Source organism: Melospiza melodia, chromosome 1, assembly GCF_035770615.1.
Source record: "Melospiza melodia melodia isolate bMelMel2 chromosome 1, bMelMel2.pri, whole genome shotgun sequence".
Lineage (NCBI taxonomy): Eukaryota > Metazoa > Chordata > Aves > Passeriformes > Passerellidae > Melospiza > Melospiza melodia.
The window spans coordinates 27,687,543-27,711,493 of NC_086194.1; the positions used below are offsets into that span (position 1 = coordinate 27,687,543).

The 23,951-nt window shown below is 35.6% G+C and overlaps 1 protein-coding gene across 5 annotated transcripts in view; it reads left to right on the forward strand.

Moving 5' to 3' along the window:
• Positions 1-23,951, forward strand: part of PHF14 (PHD finger protein 14) — a 161,635-nt gene that overhangs the window by 15,189 nt on the left and 122,495 nt on the right. For all 5 annotated transcript variants that reach the window (XM_063152135.1, XM_063152126.1, XM_063152141.1 and 2 more), the window contains 5 exons: positions 2,350-2,494; positions 11,811-11,970; positions 17,314-17,425; positions 19,614-19,751; positions 21,596-21,742. In XM_063152135.1, coding sequence (XP_063008205.1) covers positions 2,350-2,494; positions 11,811-11,970; positions 17,314-17,425; positions 19,614-19,751; positions 21,596-21,742 — 702 coding nt within the window. The remainder of the gene's footprint in view (positions 1-2,349; positions 2,495-11,810; positions 11,971-17,313; positions 17,426-19,613; positions 19,752-21,595; positions 21,743-23,951) is intronic.

The window sequence follows — 23,951 nt, forward strand, 5'->3', positions numbered from 1 at the left end:
TTTCCTGATGTTTTTATTTGTTTGCATATTACAAGAGTATTTTGATTTTAATGTGCTGTAATTAAATACTTCACACTTCTCTATTGTATTATGCACAGAATATAAACTTAGCTTTCTTTCCTAATGAGGTCAAGCATCATTAGTAGGTAAATGGTGCTTTTCTGTTTTTATAATTATGACCACTTCATAATTATAGGACCACTTCATATAAAAATAGGACTCTTCTATTTTCAGCGAGGTGGTGGTTGTATTTTTAATTTTTTCCCCTTTAAAGTTAAAAGTCTGTGGGCATATAGCTTGAAAGGCTCACTTTCTTCATTAATACCACAGAAATGGGAGTTACTTAGTGATCCAGCTGAAATAATTTCTCCCACTTCAGTAGGGAACAGGACTTGCTCAGAAGTTGCAGCAGTTACTGTTATATGTAAAAGTTTCCATGTTTTGGATGAGTCTCAGGTGGTTATATTGACTAAAAGCAGAGGAGAGCAGCACACTTTGCAGGTCACTCCCTCTCCGTGCCTGCATGAAAAAATAAGCTGCTCAGCTGGTTTGTTTGACCTGGTAGCTGTCTTCCCATGAGGTGAACCTTAATGGCTGGGGATCCTAACATTAGAACAAAAATTTGATGCCCTTTCATCATTGCTTTTTTGTTTACGTTTTTTGGTCCATGTTTTTTGGCCCATGCATGTTCTCACTGCCTATACATCTGGTGTTATTTCAGTGTTTTTACAATGCATTGCTGTTTCTTAATTTAAAGTATTTAAAGTAATACTTCTTTTTTTCTTTTTTTTTTTTTTGATTACCAGACCTTGAGCTTCTATAACAGTAGAGATTACCAGTGTCTTAAACTTCTCTCAGTGAAGCCAAATAACAGTTTAAATCAAAGTTACTCTCCGAAAAAGCTGATCTGAGTTGTGACATGGGTCAGAGAAATCTGTGCCATGGCACAGTTAATCTGCAAAAGTTAGGGACGTGCACTGCCATTTTCCCATCTGTAATGTGGGTGGTAAGCTAAGCATGGGTATTTTGGGTAATGATGGGCTGCAGTAATGTCCAGGTTTATTTCTTTCCTCAAAATGCTTTGTCCTAAAAGGAGGATGTTGGGAGAGATGCTCCATAAGTCTGAGCTCCATATCAGGGACTCTTCTGTTTTTCACAATTAGTTGCCTTCCTGTAAGCAATGTGACTCTGTGGATGTTCTTTTCTATTTATACATGAACTCCTGTTCCCTTAGGCATAGTGTTGGTGCTGTACTTTATAAATGGTGAGGTGGAAACAGAAAAAAATGTTTGAGAGGGCATCTTTCACCCTGATTTTTTTTTTTTAGATGCCACAGCAGTTGTGGAATATTTTCACACATTTTGAATGTGTGAAAACTCATTCAAACTCTCAGCCTCTGCTTTGAAACTATTACTATTTCTTTGTACCACAGTGGTTATTTCTCACTATTGTGCTTATTTTCGTACTTCCTTATATGCCTTCATATTAGCAATAAAGGTAGTTCAAGCTCAAGTATAAAAATAAATGAATATGTATGGAGGCCATGAAACTGCAGTAGAGACAGTGGTCCTGTCTCACAATGGTAATAGTAAGAAGGCAATGTTTATTAAGAAAACTAATTTTACATAAAACTTTGGTTTATGAAGCACTTCTCCACGTTTTTTTAGAAAAATTCCCCATGAAAACCCACAATCTGTTTAAGAGCTGTGGTTCATATTGTAGGTTGCCAGAACAGGGCAAATCCTTACTCCTGTATATGTAATCAGAAGAAGAACGTATAGTTTTAACAAATTATTGTATGGTTTTGCACAGATATGCATAAATTTACATTAGAACAAAACCATACAGAGTCAATAATTTGTTATATTTTGTAAGTGAAAACTTGGCAGGTTTGCATTAGCTGTGTATTCTTGGATTTTTCAGAGCCATGTGATTTTTTTAAATTTAAAGAAGATGAAGCAACTTTTCTGTTTGTTGGAACTTTGGCCTTTTTAAAATTTTGATTTTAAACGGCTTCTTAGATATTCCATTTTGTAGACTATAAATGGTTTAAAGACATACATTTCTGTCTTGAGAATTCTGTATTGAGGTTTCTGTCTTGACTCTCCTCTGAGCTCTGGATCTTAACAGGTCTATAGGTTGCATTGACATCCATGCATCCCAGCTCTTGTATTCGTGGAGGAACTGTTTGAGCATTTTGACAACAAAGAAGCTTCTAGCCTTTGAAAATGATGTTCCATGGTTTTTTGGTTGTTGTTCAAAAATTGAGCAAATAACCGCTCTTCTGCTTGCTTTAAATAAAATTGAAATTCCTGACATAACCCATGTGTCTCCATTTTTCAATATCAGGACTCATTGATCCTTGAGAAGTCTCAAAATTGGAGTTCCCAGAAAATGGACCATATTTTGATTTGTTGCGTTTGTCTTGGAGATAACAGTGAAGATGCTGATGAAATAATCCAGTGTGACAACTGTGGAATTACAGTGCATGAAGGTAATACAACCCTTCATTCTTGTTGCAGAAGGAAAGCATATGCTTTGCTTTTAATAAAATTTTGACTCACTTTCTTCAAGCAACACCTTTCAATACTGGGGGGTATTTTTTTGTCATACTGTGTTGATTTTTTTAGTGTTATAACACCCATCTTCTACTTGGCAATGCAAATATAAGAACCTGTGGGATGGGATATAGTCTACAGATACTGACACAGTGAATGACAGTGTGCAAATATTGGAGCTATACACTGTATTTTCTCTTTAGGATATTCTATTAATGTGTTTTGTCTTACCTGTTTCAGTATATGAATTTGATAGCATAATTGCAAAAGGTAATTATGCTATCAAATAGGAGATAGGAGAATAGGAGGCCTTCTTAATGGAAAGGTTATTTCACCTATATTTGTGCTATACCAAAATGGCATAGAGGAAGGGAAGAAGAAGGGTATTCTCCATGGCATGCATTTATAAGTGAAAACAGCTAGTCTTCAACTTCCTCATAATTTCCACTGACATTATAAAAGAGGAGAATTTTGAAGTTAGAACATATTCAAGGTGTTGTTTTGCTAATTCCTTCAATATCTGGACTGTGTGTGTAATAAATGTAGGTGATCTGGTTTTATAGAAATACTCTAGAATAATAATTTAGGTGAATGTATGGAATTTTAACAGCTTTGTGTGGAAGATAAGACTGTATTGTGTGTTATTGCTCTTTCTCTTGAGGTTGGACGCTAGGGGAGATACTAACACAGAGAGGCACACCTTTTTTGTTAAAAAGCAAAACCTGTTTTTTCCATTAATCAGGTTGGGGCTTTTTTCCTCATATCCTGTACATTTCAGGCCTTCACCTCTTTTTTTAAGTTTTCCCAGGAAAATGAGATTAAACTACTTCAATTCTAGAAATAAAACAAAAATAGGCTTTTATTTTTCTGAAGCTCACAAAGCATTCATTTAATGTGACTCCCTTAATTTATGGGTTTTTTTACCTTTTTAGAATGTCTTTCTAGGTAGGAAGTGGTTTTATAAATCCCATACTCACACTTCCAGTTTTCTCATACAAGATAGAAAAGTGTTTGAGAACAGTAGCTGTCATGCATTGGGATGTATTTCAGTTCTTTGCTTGATGTCACTTAGGAAACCAAGGATGGAATTCCTGTCCTGTTGTTTACATGCCCTACATTGTGTGTCCATGTGTGCTTCTAGCTCTTGAACCTGTTGTGGTCTTTTGAAGAGCTAATCCATACTGCCAGTGTTACTTAGAGAGCAGTTGACACCTACTTTATGATGAGCTGGGTCACACTCCAAGTGCCTTTGAGGGCATTAGTCAGGTCTTACTGCCTTCTAGAAGTGTTGGACTCCTAAATTTATGTGTTGTACAGAATTCCTTCTTCTGTATCCATGAAGTTTTTTGGAAAGTAATGTGTAGAATATATTTGATCTGAGATACAGTAAATATCTAAAAGTCAGTTTTATAGAATCTTGATAGATCTTATTTTTCCCCTAGCATAGTCTAATATTAACTCACAAGGAACAAAAAGAGGATCTTTTGCTGATAGTTATAAATGCATCCTTGAGAGTTCCCCAAACATTATATCCAGTCAATACATCCAAACTCTAAAGCTCTGGAGCTCCCTGAAAATTTTTCCATAAGATTTATTGAAAGATTGTAATAATTACTAAAGTAAAGAATGATTGTGATAGAAAAATGATCCTCTGCCACTTTAGAATGAAATGATGACAATTTTTTGTTTTTATTCAAGAGGAGTACTTTAAAAATCTCCAATAGATCACGTCCTCATTTTACTTAGTTTACTAAACTTTTGTCCCTACAAAAGTAAGATTATAGCTGGCTTTCCTCTAGAGGAAAGTCATTAGAATTTTAGTAGTTCAAAATCTGATTAAAAGTAATTGCTGCTCTTCTTTTTCCAGTGTTCCAGGCAAAGATTCCCTGTAGTCCCACTGATATAGAGAGTGCAATGTGTGTGTTTCTTTTGTTGTCATTGCAACAAAGTAAAATCGATTAATTAAAAATATTTAATTTTAGTTTGTTCTGATAAGTTCTACAGTGTGTACCAGGTAATTGGCTATACATGTTGGTTAATTTTTCACATTTGTGGTCAAATGTTTAGTTAGCTCTTTGCAATTAATTTTCACAATGAATACTTGAAAGTGTATATGAAGCAGTTGTGAAGTTCTGTTTGAATAGGTGAAGTCTTAGAGAAAAATAAGCGAGCTGTATATGTGAAAGTAAATGATGACTGTGATATAAATGTAAATTTCCACAGCAGCAATTTGAAGCTGAGCAATTTGGAGTTTTACTTGACACTTTGTGTGTGTTTCATTGCTACATATGTATGACTGTAGTGTCAATAGAAATGGACAGTTATTTTGCTGTGTTTTTCTGTGCTTGAATATTTTATAATGATAAGTAAGGGCAAGTGCTATTTTAAATCTGAGCTTTTTTCAGTAATTTTTTTAAATATTTGCTTGCAGCAAATAAAAATATTCCTGTTGTGTTTAAACCCCTCTCAACCACCAAGCCCAATACAGCCACTTCCTCATTTCCCTGCTGGCAGGATCAGAAGATAATGTGAAGGGTAAAAGGTGGAAAATTTGTGAGTTGAGTTAAAGACCGTTTAGTAGAGGAAGCAAAAACCATGCACACAAGCAAGGCAAAACCGGGAATTAATTCACTGCATCCCATGGGCAGGCAGGTGTTCAGCCATCTCCAGGAGAGCAGGGCTCCATCACATGTAACGATTACCTGGGAAGACGAACTCCATCACCCTAAACATCCCTCCTTTCCTCCTTTTTCCCCTCACTTTGTATGTACTGAGCATGATGTCACATGGTCTGGAGTATCACTGTGGTCACTTGGGGTTACCTGTCCTGGCTGTGGTTCCTCCCATCCTGTCATGGACCCCCAACGTCTTTGCTGGTGTGGCAGTAGGGGAAACAGAAGAGGCTTTGGCTCTGTGCTCATCCTGCTCAGCAATAACAAAAGCATCTCTGCATTATCATCACTGTGTTCAGCACAAATCCAAAACATAGCTGCATGTTTGCCGCTGTGAAGAAGATTAATTTCACTCCAGCCAAAAGCAGAACAGTTATTTAAAAAAATGGAACCTTTGAAGCTTGAGTTTGATCCAGTGACCTTATATATACACATACGTTCAATGACTTGGAGATTTCTGCACTCCTGCCCAGTGGTCACTGACTGACTATTTACTTCTGAATGCACGAGTAATACATGAAGACAGCCTGTCATTAAGAAGTTGGGGTCAGAATTAAAATGCAATGCAACAGTTACTTTTTGGTCCTGTTTGCCTAATCATTCAATTCTGCTGATTTCCAAAATAAATTGAAAAGTAGTGGAAAAGGTAATTACTATCTAATCCTATAAACATGGCTTGCAACTTTGAGAATTATTTTTTTTTAATGTTAATAGAAGCAAGGTTTACTCTTAATAGCATTGGCTTTGATCTGTACTTTGGAAATGTATACCCAGATCACAGACATAGACTGTATTTATAGTCCTTTGTATTCTCATGTGCAGCTGCTTGGTAGTTTGAAAAATAAGTTCCAGAAATGAGCGAGTGTGTTTTGTAAACACATTGAAATCCAAGAATTTGGTTTTATTTTTTCCTTTGGTAGATGTATTGCTGTGGCTGCAGGTATCATACTGTGTCCAGAAATTTGTTAAAATATTTGAGCTTTTGAATTTTTCAGGGCGCAGTATTGGAGGAAGAACCTCCTATTTATGAGTTGGATAGAAATCAATGTAGTGATGTTTACCTGTGTTTAGGAAGAGAAATATGCCAATTTCCTGCAATCTGATTTATTCCAAAATGCCCAAAGTAAGCTGGTGGAATACCACCGGGGTTTTCTTCATAGTTTTTATGTGCAATTTCAAGTTGTGTTATGAATGAGCCTGTTTTCTCTTCTTCTCTGTAGCATGGTAAATAATTATGTCCTTTCACACCCTACTGGTGTCCCACCCAGGGTCCCACATAATGATGGTATTGACAATTTGTTGTTCTTCCCCTGAAAACCTTATTTTCTCCTTCTTCTTGTTGACTACTGTTTTGTTCACTGGGAGGGGGGTCCTACACGCTTGACTTACGCCTTGGTGCTCTGTTCAAGTGAAAATTTCTGTCCACATAACCTTTCTGGTGTCTGAGAGAGGTTTTTCTATGACAGCCACCTCAGTTTTAAAGTGAAGTTATTAATTAGCTGAGAAAATACTCCTCTGAGTCAAACCTACTTCTTCTGGACACCAGGGCTCCCTCCTGGGTATTTGATGCTACCACCTTTTCCTTTTGAGGGCCTGGTGCAGCAGCTGCCTGTTGAGTTGTGACTTGTATTCCTGTTGGATTGCTTGCTTGCATTAATGAGCTGTTACCTAAGGTCTTCCATGGAAAAAGAGGGATGGTAGCTCCTCTGGGAACATGTGTCAGAGCTTACATGGAGGGAGCAACATGGCCAAGAGTTAGAGGGGAGTTTTCATTCAGACCTAAAGTCATGGACCTTTAATAAACCTTTACTTGACTTGCTGATTGAATAGTTCTGAGATTGTGAGAAATTCAGTTTACTTTCTAGTACAACTGTTTACTCTGTGAGCTTCATATCACTTGCATGGCCTCCGTCACTTGTCCAAAAGCTGTCTTTGCACTGCAGACATGTGTCCAAAAATCTGTGGTTAGTGGAGTAAATAACTGGTTTGAATTGTAACTGCCTTTAAAACTGCATAAGTAGCATATGTGTAATACTAATTTCATACCCACTCTTACACAATGCATTCATCTGTTAGTTTTAAAAGCCTGTAATTAATTAATAAGTCCATCAATTAAAAATGTGTTCTCATTTCACATATCAGCCTATTGCTGTCACATCTTCCCTCTCCCCCCACACAAAAACAAGAAAAAAAATCATTCTTACTGAATTTGTATAGTTACTGAATTTGTATAGTTGCTTTTCAGAATTTTTACTTCTGGATGAAGATAATTGTCATTTCTTTTTATAAAAGTCTTCTTTAGACACCAGTCTGTCATTTTGGATAAACGCATTTGTGCGAAGATCTTGTAATAACAGGACACCTCCAACTGTGTTGTCAGTTTTTTTGACATCTTGATTGCAGTGTGTCTGAAGATGTCTGGCACACATCGTAGCGTGTGCCACAAGTGTAGGTAGCATGCCTGCCAGTTGTTGTCCTTGGGTTAGTTGCTGTGAGTTAAATGAGAAAAGTTCTACATTTTTTGAGCACTTTCTTTTCCATCTCCTGTCTTTGTTTCTTACTGTACTTTGATGTGTATGTCAGAGACTAAAAATTCTCTTGCTAAAAGTGAGTGTAGTTGCCATATGCTCTACAGTGTAGTAAAACGTTTCTGCATTTTAATTTTGCCCCTTACTGTGGTCTGCTGCTGTCTGGTATAAAAATCCATTTTTCAAAATCACATACTTTAGTACTCTCCATTTACTAAATAAAAATGTTGTTCTGACTTTATGATGTGTGAAATTATTAATGTATTTATTTTGTACTGTTGGTCCAGTTAAAATTTGAATGAAACATATTTTGAATACTGTGATCTCACAACATTTAATTCTGCAAACGTAGGGTTTACCATAGAGTTTGTGTTTCAGAGTATATCTAGATGTAGTTGGTGCATATCCTCCTTGGCAAAAAATTACCTTCCCAGAGAAACAGAGGACCAGCTGCAGCCACAAAAAGAACTAGGTCTCTATTTCTGTTTCTCTCAGTGGTATAAATTTCAGAACAATTGTTTTATTTAATGGTATCATTTTGGAGTGTGTGCAATTTCTTTTTATTGGCAATCACATGAAAATATAAGCTATTGGCAGAGTAAAATGACATCAAAATTAGGGAATAAAAAGGTCTGTTTTCTGTATCTAATGACATACATTCAACAGACAACTTGGCTGTAATTGTAATATGTAGATGGCATTAATGGAACTCTAGTAAGTGGTGTGAAAATTTTACCTTCTTGAATTTCATGTATTTGAATTCATAGGTTAGTATTATGCTAAACTGGTTTTATTGTTTAGTGTTAATGGTGTTCAAAGACGTGTCAGAAATGGATTTATGATACAGAAATCTAAGAGTATGCAGGCATGAGGATTTAACGAACTTAAGTTCAAAAGGAGCTTCTAGGGGTGTTCTGCAGATCCAGACTTCAGAAATTTGTGAATGTTAAGGAAAGGCAGCATGCATTTTAAGCAAAGTTTTTAAAGTTACTTCATTTTCTTCAGCATATTTTCCAGTCAAAGGGGCAGCTGATTGACTTAATGCCAAATAGGTCAGAGGTGCAGTGATAATACTTGAAACCAAAAATGTCCTTTACAGGTTCTGTATCCGTCCCCCTGTTGTCCTTTCAGGCCTGAAGTAGTCACACTGTCTGTACCATTGGGTTACTTTTAGAGGGAGCCTAAAGATTGCCTCCTGATGCTTTTACTAAGCAAGCCCTTAGGTTGATTTCTGTTCCAACACCAGCAATTCCCAATAATTCATTCAGAATCATTGGATTGATCAACTTTAAATTGATCTTCAGTATAGGATGGAATGATTTACCAAGTAGCAGCTTTGTATTTGCATATCTATGCATTTTGAAGTCATGAAAATAATGCTCTTTAAAATTTTTGTTAATAGGAACAAAATAATTTTTCCAGCATGGCAAAATAAGGCAGGTAGTAGTAAGTTGAACCTTTGTTGTACTCAGCATTTTAAGGGTTCTAAAATGCTAAATTTAATTTATATTTATATTAATGATTTATTTAGACTTTAGAGTATACTGAAATTGGCTCTTACCAGAAGTCACTCAAGAATAATTACAAAGTATCTTCTGTGAAACCTAACTTCAGAGCCAACAAGGTTTTATATTGTTTGATTCAGCAGCTTTATATGGCAGCATACACCAGGTCAGCAACAGTCTTACATGCTAGATTTCCTTTCCTTCAGCTTTGTGGTTGGACCAGATTGTTTTGATGTTTTTATATCAGCAATGGTTAATGGTAATTTAGTTTGTTTTCTCCAGCTAAAGACCACTCCTTTTAGTTGTAAGAATGTGGTGTTTAGCTTATACTAAATGCCAGGTAGGTAAAAGAGTAAATGTCTCCTTAACTGTCAGAGATCTTAAACTCTTTAAAGCTGACACTAAGATTTATATACAAATTGGGGCAAAAAAATTGGGTTAAAAAGCTGGACTTTTTTTTCCCCCCACTTTAAGAAATGAAATATGTTTATATTGTTATAGAAATAATGTTTAATGCCAGCACATGTGATAAGGATCTAAATAATTGCAGCACATTTGTGTCATTTTCTAGGAGGAAGGATAAAAACGATCAGGTATAAATGACTGATAAGTATTATAAAGCAACCATTTCAGAATGAAGGTAAGACAGTTTGGGGAGGTCATCATTCTAATTTTAGTAGACTGATGGCGCTTAGGCTAGAAAAGCAAATCTAACTACTTTCAATTGGTGAAGAAGCATCAGGGTTTGAAAGAAACTGATTTTATTTTGCCATGTGGATTGAGGACAGAATTGCTTCATTGGTAATGTTAAGAAATTTTTAGTGAGTACTTTTAAGAAAATGTTAACATGTTTTGAAGTCTAAAGGAATTACTAATAGGTTCATTAGGTCTATGATATCAATGGACCATGTGTTTGTACATTAGTGTTATTGCTGAAAAGGAGATTTGCTGGCATCTATTCCAAATTGTGTTATTAGAATTAAAAAAAATACTTTGTGGAATGTTGCTTTAAGCTGATACCACATTATAAGGAAGATTGAGTGACTCTATGCATGAGCTATATGATCTTGTATATCCCTAATGAAATTTGTCTGTGAATGCACTTCTGCACATGACTTGTCCTTTCATTCTAGGACACTTTTTATTATGAAAAGAAACATTCTGTCATCTTATTTTAATTCTTATTGATGAGGCTCATCCTGTAATGGAAGACTATGTTTCTTAAGCAGTTCCTGCAGTGTTGCTTATTTCTGAGTGTGGTTGCAGTATATTATGCAGACCTCTGTTTCTGTCCCAAGGGGAGCTGGAGCACTGTTGCTCTTTTATTACAGCCAGTGGGTAATGAAACAAAATAAAAAATCATGTTGCTATTTAATTGCACAATTGAGTATTTTACTGCTTTGAAAGCACAAATTTTGTCTTGATTGCTGCATTTGATAAATAGCTGAATGTAATTTTTTAGTAAAGTCTTCACTGTGTTTTAAGTGTTGACAATTAGGTATTTTTTCTCTTATTGAATAGCAGCTAAATGTTCAAAATGTGAGATACGAAAAAACAGTTTTGTGGTGATTAGCTTTAGTATCTTTTTGTCATTTGTAGTAGTACTAATACAACTTTTGCACTTGTGCAAAATTTAAGTAACAAATCACTTTAAACAATCTGTTTTCCTAAATTTGTGGTAATTGGGCATGCAGAGGTGCCTAAGCAGTCATAAAGAATACCCTAGTTGTACTGAAGAGGAATGGAGGAAGTGAATGATTGAGCCTAGCTATAATTTAAAACCAGGTATAAATGAGAGTGCTTAAAAAAATATATATATTTCATCAATCATCATTGTGGTGTCTCAGAATTGTAAGTTTGTACTCCACAAACTGTACTCTGGTTTTGAAATTGCACAAGTGTTCTTAAGGTCAGTTCTACAATTCATAAAGTAGGTAAATAGTCTTTATTTCATGTGTATATTCTTTTGTAGTTGATTTGTGTGCTGAATGCAGAGTGGAAAAGTGGAATGCATATTTTTGACTGGATTCTATTGACATAATGAACCTCTAGAAGAAAATCCAAGCACTCTTCCTTCCCTCCAAAAAATGTTCATTTTCAGGGAGAAGAGCTTGTTGCTTCTTTCCTGAAATATATTTCTTTACTCAAAAAATGCATTGTTTTTTAAAAATATTTAGTTGCTTGAAGACTTGTTTTCTTACTTTTCTTCCTAATGGATATTCTGTTAGAACACAAAGTGTAGCTAGAAGAATAAAGTGAAACAGTCTTATTTCTTCTTGATTTTTAGTTGTAATCTAATACAATCATGTAAAACAGGTGTCTTTTTAATGTAAAGGAAAATGTAAAATCACTTTAAAATGTAAATTTTGCTCTAACCATAATAATTTCAAAAGTAATTATAAACTTTCTTGAGTATCTCAGCACTTCTCTTGAATTGTTCCCCCAAATCTGTGTATGTGTATGTTTCCCTCTGAAGTTATAACTGGCAAGTGGCTGCTTCTGCAATTGTCTCTTCTTGTATTGATCTTCCATTTGTCCTGTGTGTAGGTTGCTATGGGGTTGATGGAGAGAGTGACTCTATCATGAGTTCAGCTTCAGAAAATTCCACAGAGCCTTGGTTTTGTGATGCATGCAAATGTGGTGTCACACCTAGCTGTGAATTGTGTCCCAACCAGGATGGCATCTTCAAGGAGACTGATGCAGGCAGGTAAGACTGAATAAATGATGTTTTGAATTTGGTGTCATCTAACCCTTAAAAGATTAGGTTTTTTCCTATACCTTGTAGAGACTCTGCTCATCCTACTTTCAAGGAGGTTCTAAGTGGGAGAAAAACTGCATGTTTTTATTTTAGTAGAGCAAAGGACTGGATCAGTAATGCCAGGCAATGAGAAAAAGTAGCATAACAAAATTATATTGAGAATGTGCTACAGGTATTCACACAGATCTTGTATATTATGATTATTTAGAATTATGAAGATTTTATTCTTGATTTTTGAGAATATTCTTTACTTCTTTTTAGGACTGAATCCATGTCTAATTTGAGAATAAGCAGATTAATTCTCATGATATCTTCAGTTGCTGTCACATTTGAAAATAAGATATACATATTAATGATAACTAATTATCTGTACTAAAGGCAAAAGCTGCATTATCAGTGCTGGCTGATTTATGCTTAGTGTTGCTAGGTTTTGCTGCATGGTTTCATGGGTGTGGTTTTTTTAAGGGTTTTTTTTTTACTTGTGTGTGGTAAAAAGCAAAGTTTTCAGGTGCTGGGCTTTTCATAAGCTTAAAAAAAAAAAGTTACACAAATGAGTCAAGGTTTGTAGTGAAAAATTTTGAACCTTGGAGGTATTAGTGCTTTTTTAATGCTTTTAAAAAAGCAATAAAAAAGCTTTTAGGGTTCAGATCCTTGTTTCTGGTCTGTAGTAGGTTTAAGAATATATGTGCATCTTCCTTATAAAGCCTTTACACAACTAAGCAAGTTGTGCTTTTCCAGTTGTTTTCTGTTTTGATAATAATGCTTCTATAGGCAAGAACATTACTCTTAAAGCCTATAAGTCAATTGTGTAACAGGAAATGTGAGACTTGATATCAGCTGGCAAATTTTATTTCAACCTTTTTATTCCTGTGTTCTACAAACAGTTTAAGCCCTATAAGTATAGCTTTCCATGCTATCCTAGTAGAAATTATAAGTCAGCATTTTAACAATTACTTAAATTTTTTTCTTGTAAAGGGATAGTATTCTTTTAGGTAACCTGGAAGTATTTTTTTTGTTACATTGGTTGTCTGTACAGAAGCACATGCCTGCCTTGGTGACAGTGGGCATTATCACAGTATTTTATTATTGTTATTGTATCTTTATTTGCTGGATAATAATGATATTGCTATCCTGGATAAGTTTATTCTCCCAGATGAAAAGGTTATATACTAGAAAAAAACAAATATAATTTGCTATTTACTAGTTGAAATGTGAAAATTCCTGTGCTCTCTTTTTATTATTTATTTACAAATTTGGATTCTCAAGGGTAGGGGAGCACCATAGACTAGGGGTAGGGTCTTGAGGCAGTGTCTGTTATGCTTCCATTTTATTCAGTTAACTGTAATCCATTTCAGTGCTATTCTTGATGTGTTAGGAAGGCACTGCTGAGTAACAGATTCCTTTACCTCACCATTGCTCTTCATCCCCTTACCACCTTTTAAAAATACATTCTCCATAAGCATCAGTGCTCAAAATAACACAAACCAAACCTAGTCAGTTTCTCTTCATAATTGAATTGGAATAATTTCTGTCTTTTTACATGAAAGGTGAATAATTAGAATAATGAGGTGCTTAATTTCTCAGCGGAAGCCTTTTCACATTAATCTCTCAGTTTCACAAGTATAAATGTGAATTTATGAAATTTTACTTCTCAAAATGCTATTATCCAAAAATATAAATTCTGTCCTTGTTTCAGTGTGGAGTTTTTCTTCCTTCCTAATCAACATCTGTCATCATTGCTCCAAGCTAAATGGATGGTAAAGTAACAAGGAAGATTATTCTTCTTTGATTACCCAATTTGTCTTAATTACAAGCTTCTAAAACATGTGCAGCTAAATAAATGAGCAGGAAAATATTTAGAACTGGTATTAAAAGCAGCTGAAGCTGCCTCAGCTGTGAACTTGACTGACTTGTGTATGTTTTTTAATAAAGATTCAGGTCTGAGTTCACATATAGGTGGTTAAAGAAATGAGGCACTTGTGTGCCAATCACACAGAAATGGCAGTTTAAATCTGTAGTGCTGCAGTACTTGGGTGACATGTACTAAAACATTTTGAGAAGGTCAGTATGAAGCAAGCAGCCAGCTGTTGGGTTTATCATAGATAAACTCCTACAGAGTGCAACAGCATTAAATACACCAGTGGAGCATGAAAAAACTGTGCAAATTAAATTGAGAAAGCAGCTGCTTGTAGATGTGTATCTTTATATTGAACTTCAGAGAGTATGTTTAGTAGACTGTATTAAAACTTACTATCAAAAATCTCCAACCAGAACCTTGGATTTTTGTTAAGAATAATAATTGTGGGAGATATAGAACTTCTGTTTATAAAGATTTGTTCTGTATTACACACCGTAATTTAAAGGAAGAGTATAGAAAAGAAGCTGTACAGAATTCAGATGCTTTTATTTACAAACAAGAAGTCTATTTATCTCAAGGTTGCAGGCCTCATTCTGTGTGTTATATTTTGCTTTTTTTTTAAATTTCCTTTTAAAAGCAAGTACAATATGCTCATGCCAATGAGGTATTTATTTTAGTAAATCATAATGTTTACCAAAATGTGCATTTAAGCACGTACATATGCATTTTTTAGTAGAGGAACATTTCATAAAAGTATGGCGGTGATTTAGGCCAAGCTGCTGCCACTCCTGGATACAGCATGGAAGGGCAGATGTGGTACCTGGTGCTCTGTTGCTCCCCTGCAGGGATGGGTTGTGTCTCCACTGGTTTTCTGGGGAGTCAGACAGAAGATGTACTTTTTATATCCTAATGAGAAGAAGCTGATATTTTACATGTAACATTGTATTAAGTTAGAGATTTGTGGGGGCATGCTGGAGTCTTTCTACTGTAATAAAACCACTGATGAGGTTTTCTCCCTTTCTGAGCAGCAAGAAGTTTGGCAGAACACTTGAGTGTCTCAGCTTGTTCTCTGGCAGCTAGCAGGCTGCTATAGTTGTACTAGATTGTTTAAACACAAGGTTGTAACTCATCTTTAAGTTTTCTTTGCTTCTTCCTATGGTAACAGTGCTGTGACCAAATAATTTTGTGGATGTGAAGAACACTAGTAAAATCTGTGGAGGCAAAACAATGCAGTTCTTGCATATAAATGTGTATTTGGGATATACATCATTCTAATTGTTTTAAGTTTATATGTTTTAAGGCAGTTTACTACTTAGCATCCCAAATGTGAGTGATTTAACCACAGGATAAATACTTGTTTTGAAATACACAATTGAAAAGAATCTTGTCAGATATGACACAAGGGATGAGTCAATGTTGAGGCTTGTTAGATTTACTGGGGAATTTCTTACAGAGTGCAGCAATTTAATGGCTTTTAAGTAGTTTCTTACTCTTACTGGGATTTTTCTGTTATCCAGTTAATATCTTGGACTGTTTTGGGGTAAAATGGTAAGTAAAGTCTATTCACCAGTTTTGTACATTGAAAGATCATAGTTTTCTTTTGTAAAGACTGAAATATAAATGTATTTTTGAGCTTGCTACAGAACCTTTCACATTTTGCTTTTTTTGGAATTTCTGACAGGATATGTGATTCATAAATAACATGAAAATGAATAAATCTGAGTGTGATAAAGACCAGCATTGTAGGTCTAAGGATCATTGATGAGAAGTGTGCTGCTTAGGGCTGCATGGAGCTCCTGAATTGTATAACCATAAACTTCAGTATTTCTCTCCTCTGTAAGCATCTAGTTAATAACAGCAGCTGTTTTACATGCACTTGAACCCAGGATGTTATTGCTGAATAATTCAGTATAACTGAATATTTTAAATTGACGTACAGAGGAAGGAGGAGGGAGAAGACATAGGCTAAACAGTGGTAGAAGATTGGGAAAAAGAGCACAGCAGCATGGGTGCAGATTTTAGCAGGTAGTAACAGGTCTGTACTGAATCCCTGTAAGAGAGACAAGGGAAGAAGTGTTTCTCACATCATCATGAGTCTTCTTGAATACAGGGAGTAGATTCTATTATTTGATTAGAACAAAAGAGAGTTTTAGTCTTCACTAGTGTTACATTTACTGTTAAACAGTAATGACTGGGAAGATTGTAAAGTGCTGAATTAACGCACGTGCTGAGGCTGTTTCAGCTCAGTTATGTCTGAAGTCTCTAGTTGTATTATATATCATGTGAGACTTTATAGGTTCAGAGTGTTAGCTACAATGTCTGCAATTGAAAGGCCATTTTCTTGCATATCTTAAAATAACAAAAAAATAGCAATCTTGACCCTCTGTATATTAGTTTTTTCCCACCTGATGCAATGAGTAGCAAATGCTTCCTGAATTTTGATAAAACAGTAAGATTATTTGCAGTAGTTTGTCTCAGTTAATTTGAGTAATGCATGCTGTGCTGAACAGATTTTGAGTTTGTTGCTAACTGATGGTTTGTGACAGTGAGAACTGCATCTTTTAGAAAGTGTTCATTACAAAAACAATGGAAGAAGAAGACTAAGAGGAAAATGTGTCTTCTGCTGCTAGGCTATTTTTGAGTAGCTGAGAGCTTCAGGAGGTAAAGATGCCTGTCAAGAGCAGTCTTGAGGCTAAGTCTTTACCATTGTGTGGCATTTGATTACTATACTCTGAGGTCCAGATTCATTTTCTGCCACTCAGGGCTGAAGATTTAGACCTCCTACTCCCTATTTTTTTATGGCCAGTGAAGAAGGGAACAACTAAGTAAACTAAGTCTATTTATCTGAGTTTCAGATAGGCCTTTCTGTTATACTACTCAGATGTGTTTATTCCTGAATGCAAGTCTTCTCGATGTTGCTTAAAACTAGTTTGTTTTGGTGAAACTAACAAGTGCAAGAAACAGTGGAAAGTCTGTATTCTAAGTGCTTCATGGCTATATGCTCAGAGCTTAGTGTTGCTGTGACTACCTGTATAATTTTGTTTGTTCCCTTTCTACCCCCTGCCACATTATGAAAATATCTGTCTGCATTAGCTTTATAAGTAATATCAAAATCTTAATACACCTTTCATGTTCCTTGAAAAGTGTGTGGAGCCCTTGGGAGAACCATCAGAATGTAAAGGTGGTGGTAGCCCAGCCCTTGATGCAGACAGGCAGAGCAATCCCAGTGCCTTTGAAAGGCCTTACTCCCTGGTTCAATGTCTGAGCTCCTGAATTCCAAACAGGCACTCCATCCCTGCTTTTAATCTACTTTCCTTCAAGTGTTTCAGCTAGCATCTGCAACATTTACAGGGCACTTTGAAATCTGAAAATGGTGAGTATAATATAGGATCAAAATGTTGGTAACAGTAACCTAATTTTGTCTGCTGTTTTAGGTGGGTCCACATTGTTTGTGCCCTCTATGTTCCAGGAGTGGCATTTGGAGATATTGACAAGCTGAGGCCAGTAACACTAACAGAAATGAATTATTCCAAGTATGGTGCAAAGGTAAGTTTAGAAGAGATGTAGTGGCAACAAATAGCTATATTTTATGTTTTTGCATGTAATAGAATAAAATGAATCTTCCCAACTTTATTTTTCTTTTTTTGTAGCAATTTTGTAGTGTGGTTAAGGACTAAAAATGAGATAAAATTTATTAAATGGTTGTTATACCTACAGCCCACCTGCTCTTCCCTCCATCTTTCTATCTGTTCCATTCTCCATAATTTCTGTCACTGTTTTTGCCCAGTTTCCCTGATTTTTTACAGAGGTGCTAATTTCTTTTGAAGTCAGTGGCAGATTGACAAAATGTGAATGGAAAGCGAGGAGGATTCATAAGATGAGAAGTGGGAGGTTAAGTTGGTTAAGAAAAGGGCAGATGTACTTCAGTAAGAATGACTTTAGAGTTTATATGTAAGCCAGTATGCATACAACAGGCTGTTCCAAAGCAGTGTTTACCAAAATCCACAGCAACACAGGGCCCTCAACTTGAACTGATACATGGTTCTAAAGTTAAAATTGTTTTACATGTAAATGTTTTCAGTCCAGATCAAAAGAAGTAATGAACCAACCATACAGAAAATCATTGTGGTGGGCAGAGGACATCACTCATTAGTTTGCTAAATACTGTTTGGCTAATGGAGACAGTGTGGAGAAGCCATGTCTATCAGGCCAACGTGAGGAAATGTGGTTGGGTCTGAGTCTGCAGCTCTAAAGCTTCATTTCTGCCAAGTCACTTTTGTTTTCTTGATTTTTTTCTACTTGTTAAATAGAATACTAAATGAAAATATGTAGTGCAGTTTTAAAAATGAATACAATATATAAAATGGACTAAAACACTTTGGATTGCCCATGTACAATACATCTGTATCAGGAGCCTGGGCCTGCTGAGGCATTTAGCCTTGTTTAGAAATGTTTGTAAAAGGTTGGGGCAAGCATGCCAGACTCTGCCAATTGTTGTTGAAATGAATGATACTCTTTTTTTTAAATAAGTGATGTATAGGATCAGGGAAAAGAATTTGGGCATCTTTTCTTGCTGTGAATAAGGTGAGAGTGACCTGTACAGGTGAAGAAGACTCGTTGCTGTTGGAAAGCTGTAAATCATGTTTGCTATATTAAGTGTGGAAGTTACAGCTTATTTTGCTACATTCCCCCTTCAAAACCAGCTTAATATATTAGGTTTTTTCATTTAATTTCTTATCTGTTAAGTGTTGCAGCTACACAGCTAAAGGGTGCCTTTCTAGTGTAGCATATGTGATGTTTTGAGATTCTTCAGTCACTGAGTTTTCCTTACCATTCCATTCTGTTGTTTAACTTTCTGCATGGAGATATTTTCTCTAGGTGATAGACAGCTTTGCTCTCTATTCAGCAAGTAGAAGTCTAGGAAATGCATGCCTGTATAATTTTAGATCATCTTTATGCACTGGATAGCAGCCCTGCTCAAGCAGGGCGTGTTCCCATTTCCTGCTTATCTGCTCATTTCTCTAGATTGCTGGCACAGGGATTTGGTCTGAAATTGTGGAGAAAGACACCGAGGAATTGATCTGACTGAAAAACAAGTTAATTGTTTTTTTCCACGTTGCATTTGGGGACGTCAGTTGATTGTTTTTCAAGTGACTGTGCCTAGAATGCACATATCTGAAGCCACGGTTTCTTAATTAAGTGAATCACATCCATCCGTACTGATATTTATGATTTTTGAGTGTTTGTTTCTGCACTGTCACTTGTTTACGTCTCTGTCATTGCTTATCAAGGGACATGTACATAATTATCTGTGGTTTCCAGTCATTCAGAGCACTGCTCTTTTATTTTTGTTTGTCCTCAGAACTCGTTGAACATTTGCTGAGGAGTGGTGGTTTTTCTATACCGTGGTTATACAACTAATTGTGCTTGAATTGCTTTGATGGTATTTTGTTGGTTTGTTGAAGGGGCATGCAATACATGCAGGTTAATATAAAAATTCATCCAACATGCTGTTTAGATTATTTAAGCATTGTTGAGAATGAAATTAATAGTGGGAGTTGAGAAAGCAGAAAGCTTTAAGTAGTGTCAGCTGTTGGGAGCATACTTGTTTTCTGTACCACACAGAAGTCACCTACCAGTTTAGTTTTTTTCTATATATGATGTAAATGATCAAATATTAGGCAAAGTGCACCTGAAAAATTTACTGTGGCCTTTTCCATTCTTCTTTATGAAGGAGTGCAGCTTTTGTGAAGATCCTCGTTTTGCCAGAACTGGTGTTTGCATTAGTTGTGATGCTGGGATGTGCAGAGCTTATTTCCATGTGACCTGTGCTCAGAAGGAAGGCCTCCTCTCAGAAGCAGCAGCAGAAGAGGTAGGTATGGAAAAGATAGAATAAAAGATCTCTATTGAAAGCTTATGGAGATGACCTGAAATGGTAACTGTTTTGTTCACAGGTCCTGAACGAAGTTTTTAAGTAGGTAACAGGTGAGGGAGTAAGGGAACTGCTCAGGGAGAGCCCTCCACCAACTTGTCCTCTCTGAGCATTTTTTGAAACAGACTGGAAAAAAAGGACAGAGAAAGTTAACACAGAGGTTGGCTTAAGAGACTGTCAGTCAATACAGACAGGCATTCTATTTCCTGGACTTCACATCAGGTGACATACTTACCTAGCTGTTTGTGTACTACAGTAATCTCTGTTTCATACCAAATAGGAAACTTAAGAAATTAAAAACATTTCTGATGCCACTTTTTCATGCATGTTTTTTAGTATTTACTTCAGTTTTAGTACGTAGATATGACTGTCCTTGTTGTAACATTAATCTTTGGAATCAGAACAAAAAGCAAGTATTTATAACCTCCTGATAACTTCCTAATATCTTTTCTTAACGGTTTTTTCCCTGTAATATGATCTAAAGCAATTCAGATTAGAAGTTCCTACTTCCTCATTCATTTTTATGGTATAAGTACTTTTAGGTTGTCCAGTTTCATCCTGATATGTATCATTTGGATTAAGCCTGTCATGTTCATAGCATCACAATTTCCTTTTTTACCTTAGGAAGTAGCACAGGTAACACAAAAACAAGCATTACTTTCACTGTTGATATTGACACTTTTGTTTCTGAAAACAGTGGACCACTAAGGAATTCATGAAGGAATCACAAAATACATTCTTCTGTTGGACTGCTAAATAGGAAGATAGCCTCATTGTTGTTGTCCTTATTAGATTATGTGTAAGGTTGAGTCTTTAAATTCCTTATGTGAATTCCTTCTGGATATATGTATCTGCTGGCCTTTCCACCTTAAAATTTTGCTACATGTTGTCTGCAGTCAAATTTTTAATCAAGGTCTCACACAATCTCATTTTGGGACACAGCTAATTTTTGAAGTAAGCTGTCTCATACTGTGAAAATCTTAAATTAAAATAAAATGTGCTTGTAAGGAAAGTCAGAGTAAATTTTATTACTCTATGTTTTATAAGTGGAATAAAGGAAAATTTGATAGGTAATTTATTAATATTTGTATTACTTTATGAAGGAAAACTGCTTTAAGTTTTTGTTAGTCTGTAGATTTATGATGTTGTTTGTACACTTTTGAAATTACAAAGGCAAATAAATGTGTTTCTCAGACCATGTCTCCTCATGGCTCAGATATTTGTAGTCTGCTTGCAGGGTTTGCAGATGCTGAAGTTGCTATAAACCTAGCCATGACAGTGTGCAGGTATGATGGAATGAAAAATCGGAGGGTATAGCCACCAAAATGGTTGGAAAAACATTAGAGAAACCAAATATATTGCCTTTGATGTTATTCAGAATTATTAAGCACTTGTAGGATTTCATTTAAAAGGCACAGTGAATCAACAGGAAATTAATACATGTTATATGTTGAAGGAATTTGTATTTAGGAATTTATTTTGCTGGGATTTTTTTTCCTGGCAATGCAAATGTAGTACAGAGATAGACTAGGAGAGAGTTAAATCATTAATGCATTTAGAAACGTTTAGGATCATGCAATGAAAACAGTGGAAAAACACCTTATATTGTAAATTACATATACATGACAAAATTGATTTAGAAACATATTTTTTAGTTGTTTTTAAAAACATGCCCATTTGAACAAGTGAACTGATTGCCAGAATGTTTTTGCTGTTCAGAGCCCTTTGGCCTTACTTTGTCTCACTCTATTTTCATTCCTTCCCCTTTGTTTTTTCTGAAACAGGATATAGCTGACCCTTTTTTTGCTTATTGTAAACAGCATGCGGACAGGTTAGACAGAAAATGGAAGCGGAAGAACTACTTGGCTTTACAGTCTTACTGTAAAATGTCCTTGCAGGAAAGAGAAAAGCAGCTTTCACCAGAAGCTCAGGTATTGTATTCGTGGCAAAAATGCCTCTATATTAATCATCCATGTTAAACAAGACAGAAATTAAGAGAAGGTAAAAGTGTTATTATAGTAGAAAATTAGATGTGGAATATATTGATAGTGCATGGTCATTTAACAGCACACTGAACTGTTTGTAGGGTTTGGTCTCTAAGAACAATTATCTCTATATTTGATATAGTTATATATCATATATATTATATATCTGTTTCAATAAATATCAAATATCTGTGCTTGTCTGAATTTAAAAATAATACTTTGCTTTTGAGGTAAAAAGTTGGTAATTACTTTTTCATTGTAATTCATAGATTTTGTTTAATATTTTCTTCAAGATTCTGAAGAAAAAAGGCCAGAAAAAATTAGGCATTTCTATTTCTATCTAAATTTCCAATTTTTTAGATCTTAATGGAATTCTGTGTGCCAGGTGTTTTCATAGTAATGACTTCCTAGGAAAAGAGATAATGTATGCAAAGAAGTGAGTCTGTGCCACTGCATTGGAGTTGTCTGAAAGCCTTAGGCAAGTCTATATCCCTGTCTAGTGACAGATCCATTTAAAACTGTTTAGTTACTGCAGAAGCTCAACTGATAAAAGTCCTGTTGATACAAAGGTTTCAATTCCTCTGAGGGATTCTGCATACTTTCATGTTTCAATGTGTGTCTTTTATTTCTTTTTTCTGATTCTGAGGAATTTCTAGCATAGTTTGCTTCACTGCTTAGACTGAACTCCATTCCGTGGAAAAATCACACCTGTGTAGAAAATCAGCTTGTTACCTAAACAAAACCTGCCTGATTTATTTGTAGAAAGTAGCAGATGCTGTAAATAATGGAAATAATTTATGGGAGAGGGCTGTCTGCTTTTTTTCTGAAGTGAGAATTATAGCGTAATGATAAGAAAATATTGTTTCATAGTATCAAACTTTTTATTTAAAAAAATCTTGCCTTTCCAGTTCTTCAGAGATCTTTGAATAGCAGAATATTAATTTAAAATTATCTGTGCTGTTGAAAATGAGCATGAGCATATTCGTACTGTAGAAGAATTGTGAATAAAATATTTTTTGGAATATTGAACTTCATGTAGCTTGTTTTAAAACTGGTTTCATAATGCTTGCTGAATATACTCGGCTCTCAGTTATGTGAAATGCACCCGTGTAGTAGAGACATTGCAATAATATGAACACTGCCCAGTATAATGGTAAGTGCTGGTTGTGCAATATCTGTTTGGATCCAGCAGGGCATATTAGCTCTGTTTTCAGGCATGTATTAAGCAGTGCTGATAATGCTGATAAGTTCCCGGCATTTCCCTTTCTCTCTCCTCTTTTCCCCACACCAAAACTTTGCAATTTTTTAAGATTAATTATTTAGATTAAATTTTTTGAAACTGAAGAATGACTGCTGAAAACTGCAGGTGCAGTTACTTGACATGGTGTCATAGGCACATGGTGTCATAGGCATACAAGTATGACCACTTGCATATGTTTTGTACAACCACATGTTTTCACTCTTGGTGGCTTTGGTGTTGTACAGCAGTGGTTGTAGGTGGATCTGCACCTGTGGATCCAAGAATAAAGCCACTGGTGTCAGAGCTGGCCTGTAAGCTGTATTTGGTTTGTTTCTTGGTCATTAATGTTCAAGACCTAGTTAAGGTAATATGTTCAACTGTCTGCAGTACGACCTTCATTGATTCTTTTTGAAATCAGAGATGTTCCTTAACAATAGTGTGTATGTATATGCGCACCTTTGCTTTTGTCTCAGGAGTATCTTACACCATATGGTGGGGCAGTCACATTAGTTTAGTTTCTTCTTTGTGCAGGAAAGTAAACAGCTTCTAACCGATAGTCAGCTGGAGTCTTGCCTCTGAAGGTTTGTATGTTGATGTCAGTTCTGCCAGAATTGCCACTTCATAGAGTTCCCTCAAGACAGCATTTTCCAACTGTCAGTAACAGCTTGATCTTCTGGGGTAGATCTCCCAGATGGTCACAAATATACAGATGTCATTGACAATATATATTGTGAGCTTCTCTTGTCTGCTTCACTTCTGTTGGGTTGTGTTCTTGACAAATTATAATCAGTGCATTTAACATTTATAAAGAGAAGTGGCATTGAGAAAGGAATTCCTACAAAAGTATGTCAAATATGATACAAATGCTCTTCATCAACTTTTGTTGCTCACATAAACATCCATTTAATGTGTATC